Raw genomic sequence first — 8,267 nt, forward strand, 5'->3', positions numbered from 1 at the left:
ATGTTCACAGAGGTGCCGCAGAATCACAAATAGAGCAGTCATCATCATCCCCATCTCCATCAACCCTAGCCAACGCCATTTCCCATCTTCATAGCCATCACCTTTATCTCCACCATAGTTCTCTTCCATCTAGTCATACTTGTAATTATGTATCTCACACGACATCCATATAAGACATACTCCCTCCGTTTCTCAATATAGGGTGTATAGTTTTTGGCACGGAAATTAAAGAACGCATGTGGAGGGAAAATTTCACAAGTTTTGGGAGGGATTGCACCTAACTAATTGACATGAGAAAATAGAGGAGCTTGCCCTATATAAGGAAATGTAATCAAATCCCTTAAAAAAATTATCCAAACGAGTGGTGCAACGCAATAAACCTTATATTTCGCACTTTTTCTCAAAAATCTATACACCTTATATCAAGGAACGGAGGGAGTATTATCAATCAATCTACCTTCATGATGTGTTCTTCGTGCGATCTGATCTTCATGTGTGAGTAGTCTGGTAAGCGATGGTTTGAGGCAAGAGCTTTACAACCCGATGTATTTGTTGGAGGGATCAATGAAAGTGCTTTGAATTAACGTCCCGTATGTGTGAAATAAAATTATTCCGTAGTTGTCACTTGTCTCGTTCGCGGTCTTCATCCCTACAGGTACCCAGGATCATGAAGAATGAGTCATGAAGAGGCTGAGGACAGGGAGACCATGAAGTTTTTCTGAACACCAGTGACAGAAAAGTTTAGTACGGTAACATGGATCTTATCCCTGGGGATTCAAGAGGTGTAGTCATTAAATGCCCAATGATTTTGTCTGATTATTGCAATCTTAATTATCCAGGCAACCCCGCGAGACGGGTAAGGCCTTTGGTTGGACAACCGAGTCTTGATGAAGGATGCGGGCTGATCAAGACGTAATTTGGACACATCCCCCACTTTAGTTTGTAACAAGCAAATCTCGATGAGTAACTTCCAGCGCACAAATTAAGATCATATTAGACCCCTTCACAAATATATGGTTGTAAGCATTAAGACCTCACACATATACCTATTTTTATTATAAGTGTTTGTAGTGTCAAGTTTGATTTATGATCTGGTCAAAATCTGAAATTAATTCTTTATCAAAAGCTTGTTTGAGACCCTAGCCTAAAGGGCACCTCCTCCTGTGGGTTCGATAACCTTTGGCGAAAAATGCAAGAATCCTTTCTGCTCCATTTCTGGATCACCAAAGGATGTAATCACCGATGCACCTAGCGTATTCCAACAAGCAACAACGGTGAACCTGGAGCGAGGTCATGTTCATTGAGTGCCAACCGGGTGAGGTGGGACGACCTCAACGGGTCATGTTCATCGTAAGCCAACGGCCTATGGCCGCAATGCGGTCATGTTCATCCAGCGGTGACCAGCTAGAGTGGATGGCCAAAATGGGGTCTTATTCATTGAGAGCCAACCGATTGGGGGTGGGACGTACCACGAAACGACCTCAATGGGGTCCTACACAATGGGTGCCAACCGCCTGCAACAAGGTTTTGTTCATCCAGCGGCAACCGGTTGGGGTGGGGCTCAGGATGAGAATGAGCCGGGTCGCTGCCTCAACCCAAAAATTCGAGGCCAATGAGTCATGTGGGTCGGTCTGAAATGGGATTTGGGTCAACAGAGCCAGCACCGGGTGACCTGCTGGGTCGGCTGGGTCGGCCCACCTTATAGTCTTATATCTTACAACAGCTGCATTCTCCGCCACGTCGACATTGTCGTAGGACCAATTTTGCGACGCAGTCTGTTGTATAATTTCTGACGTACACTCGCGTATATGAACAACAAAATTGTTTTGATATGTTTCAGCAAGATGTGCATGTACAAAACCACAAGAAAGCTTAATTTTTTCTATTAACCACGCATTGGAAATCTTATTAATTCTTACACTAATCGGATTCCATTAAACAATGCCTAATTTTAACATCTCAATGTCTACAAGGCAATGTAAATCAATAATTTGGGCCGACTCAAAATACCCATCGAGCCAACGAGGCCACTGACTATTCTTTATATGGGTCGACCCGTGGGCTCTCAAATTGGCATTGGCCCCGGGTTGACCCGTGGTCATGTTCATCGAGCGCCAACTGCCTACGGCCACAGTGGTGTGCTGTTCATCGAGAGGCAACCAGCTGGATATGAAGTACGCGGGGGCGCCACCAAGAGATTGTACATCGAGAGGCAACGACTGGACTGGGGTACTGTACACATCAAGAGTTCAAAAAAAGCTCGTATGGATTGATTGGGGCCTCCTAACTGCTGCGCACGAGTCCCCGCACAAAAAAAAAAAAACTACTGCGCACGAGCGTAACAACTCGCGCATATATGCACACGCTTCTCCACAACTATCATGCACCACGCACAGCTACATGCGAGAGAGACTGGTATCGATCAATTGATCAGGTTCTCTGTGATGCAAAGTCGAGCGCATGCAACGGGGGCCTCCTGCAACAACGTGGGAGAGCCTTGATCGATTGATTGGGGACCATACCTGGCCATACCTCGGGCCGGGCCGGGCTGCGCGCCAGGCCTAGCCAAGCCTGACGCAAAAAACCCAGGACCGAGCCCGGCCCGGCCCGCCATTGGGCCTGTTTTCTGGGCCCGAGCCCGGCCCAAACATGTAAAAGCCCGTCAGGCTTCGGGCCGGCCCGGCCGGTCCTTCAGGAAAACGCAAAAACGATGGGCCCGGGCCCGGCCCAGTCTTCAGGCTCAAAATCTAGGCCCGAGCCCGGTCTGGGAGCGGCGTCGGGCCGGGTTGGGCCGGGCCGTTCGGGCCGGGCTGCCCATGGCCAGGACTATTGGGGACCTATCAAAATTGCTGTACTTACGGACGAAAGTCACGGAAGCTGATCAACGGACGGATGTGGCAGCATTTAATTCACCCCTCTCCCCTGAATTTCAGGTGTGGGGCCCTCCTACATCCAATCTAATGAGGCCACTTCTGCGCGTAAGCTTTAATTCGTGAAAAAATGCCTGTAAGTGTAGCATTCCTCGGGGACCTACAACTACCACGCACGAACATCGATCGAACACTCGGGTTCTCTAATGCGAAGGCTCGCTCGCACACGCGCTCGTATGAGATCGCGTAATCTACCCATGCATCGCCTGGGCCCGACCGTCCACCATATACCATGCGAGCGTAGAAATTCTTTAAAAAAATTGCATTCACTTCTATTATGATTTTTACGCATTTGAAGGCCCAAAGGACGTCATGTGGGTGCGCCGTCGGCCCGCCCATGACAAAAATCTCATTTGTTGTCATAATGTTTTGTCATGGTACTAGCTAGGTGCTCACCCATGCATGATGATATGTGTTTTTGTCACTATTATCATCATAGAAGCGTCACTTCTATGACAAAAAATAGTTTTGATTGGACTAAAATGTCATGAATGTGTCTTTTTATTGTAGTGCATGTCAAAAAAGGGGTCAAATTTAAAGGTTCAGTGATGCAACTGCTTCAAGAATGATGATGGCCTTTTTAACTTAGCCCTGATATTGCCCTTGTATAGCATATGGGCAGTGCGTACCTTGCCATCCTCTTGCTTCCGAGTGTTCCATGAGGCTTTCGGTGTATGCGACAATTGGTTCTCCCAAGTACTGAGGTCTAAACACCTCGACCACCACAGTAGCAAATATGACCATCGCGTATGGGCACATGTGCTCTCAGACATCCGAAGATACTTGTCCCACGAATCTACGGCCGTGGCATGCGCAAGGATCTACAATGTAGTTGTACACTTCTAGTAACCAAAGAATCCAATTCTTTCTACGGCATCCTTCTTCAAGATGAAGTAGTCATCGTAGGCCTGGATGACATTGTAGATGCGATCGAACACATTTTTCTATATCTGAAAGAACCGCCGAAAGTTTTACGCGAATAGGGCAACAGGGGCAAAGTAGCCGTCCATCAGCGTCAACTGCCCCTATGCCTTGTTCCGGTTCAGCACTCAATGACCCTTATCGATCCCTTGAAAACTGAGATCATGCTCTTTTGCAGGCTCCGTGTCTGCAAGGACTGTATGCATCATCGCCATTTCTTCCGCATACTTGTCCTCCTCGGACGACTCAACGTAGTTCTCGTACAAATACTCCATGTCCGAATTCATTGCTTCAAAGAAGGAAGAATTTTTTTTTTCAAAAGATTAGCTCGGGCATTTCACCAAGTACTTGTCGTGGTGACCCAACAGATGACATTCACATGGGTAGTTGGTACTTGCGCGACGTACGGACTTGAGGTGGAATTGCGGTGTAGGCAAAGCGGCGTGTCGACTGGGTGGAGCGGCGACAATCCCAGAGGTTCTGTAAGGGCATTGCGGGCGGCAATCCCAGAGGTTCTGTAAGGGCATTGCGGGCGGCCGGGGTGGCATAACAACGGTGTCAGCTAGGGAGAAAGCGGATGCAGAGCAAAGGGGCAGGGACGGAGATGCAGGCTCCGAATGTAGTTTTGGGTGGGCCAAGGGAGGGGTTTTGACTGGGACTGCTTGTCGGACGCGTACGTGGCAGAGATCCAGACTCCCGCATAGTCTAGTCCCCCTGGTGTTTCCGGTCGCGCGGACCCGCTCGGAACTATATGCGGGACGCTAGTGATTTGAGGCCCTAAGGCCTTATACAATGGTAGGTGCCTATGCACATATGCTTGAAGAAAAAGAGTAGCTTTGCGCTTCATCTTGCAATGCAGAGGTGCCATGTGAAGGTGCTTCGTTTCTGAGATGGAGGCGTTAGGGTCTTTTTTCTAAATGTTTTTTCTGTGAATGGAGGCTTGAAGGGAGCAGTTATTCCTTCCAAGCACCGGCTGGCACCAAAGCAAACATTTGCTTCTACCTCCCTTCTTAAGCACCGGCGCAATCCCATGTGAGTAAAAAAACCGGGTTTTTTCCTATGGCATCTGGCTAAGGGCCTAACCAGTTGGCTTGTCTGTTCTACCTGATGGCAAAGCTGTAATTTCTGCACCGTATTTTCCTTGTGTGCTTTGCCTGTTGTTTATCCTTGTAGTCTTCTTTTGGTTGGAGGGCACAAGTTTGCCAAAAAAGGGGGAAAAAACCGGTAATCGTGACGAGAGTACACTAAGAAGTTAGCTCCAACCCCAAAGTCGGTTGGGCGCGTGTCCAGGTGCATCGAACGGGGCGGTAATCGTGTTCATATACGAGAGACGGAAATCGACCGTTACGTTGCCGCGCACGAGTTGGCAAGGCATGGCTCCTACACCTCCGCAGATGCCCTACCTCGCCGAGGAGATCATCTCGGAGATCCTCCTCCGCCTCCCGGCGAGGCACCTCGCCCGCTGCCGCGCCGTGTGCCGGGCATGGCGAGTCCTCGCCACAGATCGCGTCTTCCTGATGGACCACCACCGCCGCCAGCAGGCGCGCCCACTCATCTACTTCCTCTGCTCGGGCAACGGTGATACCAAGAACTTCCGGGTCGACGCCTTGGACCTCCGCGCCGGCGGAGGTGGTGCCAAGAACTCCCGCGCCGACGCCCTCGACCACCGCGGCGACGCCCTCGACCTCCGCGCCGGCGGAGGTGGTGCCAAGAACTCCCGCGCCGACGCCCTGGGCCTCCGCGGCGACGCCCTCGACCTCCGCGCCGGCGGAGGTGGTGCCAAGAACTCCCGCGCCGACGCCCTCGACCTCCGCGCCGGCGGAGGTGGTGCCAAGAACTCCCGCGCCGACGCCCTCGACCTCCGCGGCGACGCCCTCGACCTCCGCGCCGGCGGAGGTGGTGCCAAGAACTCCCGCGCCGACGCCCTCGACCACCGCGGCGACGCCCTCGACCTCCGCGCCGGCGGAGGTGAGGCCAAGAACTTGGGTGCCGACGCCCTGGGCCTCCGCGCCGGCGGCAGCGAGCCCATCATCCTCTTCTCCGAGCCCATGGACGAAGACGGCGTCGAGGTCACCCTGGAGCTCCACGGGTGCTGCGCTGGCCTGCTCCTCCTGTCCTTCACGGACGGGGTCACCTGCACGGAGCATCTCTACGTCTGCAACCCAGCCACGCACCAGACGGCGGCGGTCCCGTCGATCGACATCTACAAGATCGCCGGATTCTACCAGCACGGCCCGAGCGCAGAGTACAGGGTGCTGTACCACCGAGGCGCCGGCTACAGCAAGGCCTACGAGGTGCTGTCTCTGAACTGTGGCCACCGGAGGTGCATCGGACGCCCTGTCGCATCAGAGGCCGACGCCGACGCGGTGGCGTGGCTGGCGAGAGGGCCCAAGCCCGCCTGCTGGGAGCCGCCGGTGCTCCTCCACGGCAGCCTGCACTGGCCGCCACAATTGGAGTCAAGCGGCTCCATCCTCGTGTTCGACACACTGGCGGAGAAGTTCCGATGCATCCCTTCTCCCGTTCAGCCGGGATCCGTTTCGTGGCTCTTCGATATGGACGGCACCCTGGCCCTATCCAGCCGGAGGAACCCGATGGAGCACCCAGTGTTCGTCGACCTCTGGCTCCTCGAAGACTATGACGACATCGACACGGGTGCCTGGCTGCACAGCGGAGACTTCAAGGTCAAGTCCGTCGAAGATAGCATCCTCCCCTTACGCTGGCCTCGGGGTTCGTTCATAGTTTCCCGGCGTGGAGATGTGGTGGTCGACTGCACGGAGCTGCTGCTGCGGTTCGACAAGGAGGGGGAATTGCTCGGCACCATCCACGACAAGCACTACTTGGTTAAGTTCTCTCTCCTCCTCCTCAAGGAGAACCTTACCTCACAGCCTTTCTTTGAGGAGAATGCCAGCGGCACCGGGTGCACTGCAGTGCCACCTTTCTTTGATCAGCTGCGCTCAATGCGCTAGGTATTTGCTTGTCATATATTCATTCATGTACAAAACCTCATCTGAGGTCGAGTCAGCCAGCCAGGTCGCTGCTGGTAAACAGAACCTCATCTGTAAGGTTGTACTTGTAGTACTAGTATGTTGTTCATTAGGATTTTACCCCTCTCTTCCATTAAGGAGAAGAAGAATCAATCTTTCCCGTTGCATCTAAAGATTCTCATTAATGGAAATTAATTGCTTCTTCTTTTCTATAGGAGTAGTAGTAGCACACTTCAATTAATGAGTACAAAACTTTGAGCACACCCAGGTTTTATTTAAAGAGAACATTAATTCCCATGTTAATGTTCTCAACACGGCCATCGCAGTGAACACTTACTTATTACCATGCATGTTTTGGTTAATTATGTGGCTCTGATATTCTACAATTTCTAGCACTAGGAGATACATAGCCTGAGGACGGTCAGCAAAATAATCTTGATTAACTAATCAGAAATCCAACAGATCAGCATGTCTCACTCGAACCAAACTGATATGTATGTTAAACATCACATACAAGTCATTCCAATAAAAGAATGTCAGCGAAACCACAAGGCACAAAGACATGCTGTCCAGTGAATATTTAAATTTACTTCACAAATTTTTCGATGAAAGGGGCCTCGTCACTGCCTCCATTTTACAAGTTTTTAGGACAGCCAGTCTACAAATTTTTAAGACAGTTAAACTTCTGCTCAGCAGTCTAAACATGCAAGAAACGGAAAACTACAGAGCTCCGTATTATAAAGGCACGCAGGCCACTCCCAGCCACACATCAGAACACCTAGTCCAAATTTTCTACAGCAGCTATCAACCGGAGAATGCCACATGAAAGAGTCACTGGATAGAGGATTCTTCAAAAGGAAGTCCAGCGAACTCCTTCCTCCATGTTCTGCTCCTCCAGCAGCAGCTTCCCAAGATGGCACACAAGACATGCTTTTGCAGTGAACACGTTTCAATGGAGCTCGAAGCTTTCTTTCGTAGGAGATCCTGGAACAGCCCCAACTTACCTCCTAGGAGATCTTTGAAAGGTTTGGTCCGGTCGTGGCTGCCCCGGACTCTGATGCAGATGGAGCTCATTCCTTTCGCGCGAGTCTATGTCGTACTCTTCTGAAGAGAAAAGGTCGTGTGCTGCTCCGCGGGACTGCCCCGCAAGCCACGCGACCCGCCACCAGCAGACACTGGCCGCTAGTTACCTCCGCCGACCGCCGGCACGACATCGCTAGTGCCGCCACCGTGGATCTGGTTCTGGTCACGCCGTCGAACGGCAAGGAGGTGAGACGGCTTCCAAGCATCCTGTACAGAACCGGTCAGCTATTGCGCTTGCACGCCCGCAGCCTGCAGCAGAAGCCGCTTCCCCTCCGTCGGCTTGTGACATCGCCGCCGCCGTCCCATGGGTGAAATCAACCCCATCCCTTTCTCCGTGCGGGACCTCGCC

General features: G+C 51.7%; 1 protein-coding gene across 1 annotated transcript; it reads left to right on the forward strand.

Moving 5' to 3' along the window:
• Nucleotides 1-5,224: 5,224 nt before the first annotated feature.
• LOC123080938 (uncharacterized) lies at nt 5,225-6,817 on the forward strand. Its single transcript, XM_044503892.1, has one exon. It carries the CDS (start codon nt 5,225-5,227, stop codon nt 6,815-6,817), a length of 1,593 nt encoding a protein of 530 aa, XP_044359827.1.
• The last annotated feature ends 1,450 nt before the right edge of the window (nt 6,818-8,267 follow it).

Source organism: Triticum aestivum, chromosome 1B (genome assembly GCF_018294505.1).
Source record: "Triticum aestivum cultivar Chinese Spring chromosome 1B, IWGSC CS RefSeq v2.1, whole genome shotgun sequence".
Classification (NCBI taxonomy): domain Eukaryota; kingdom Viridiplantae; phylum Streptophyta; class Magnoliopsida; order Poales; family Poaceae; genus Triticum; species Triticum aestivum.

Bases quoted from the DNA above. Each gene is read 5' to 3' on its own strand.
- LOC123080938 (XM_044503892.1), top strand. From the start codon at position 5,225: ATGGCTCCTACACCTCCGCAGATGCCCTACCTCGCCGAGGAGATCATC.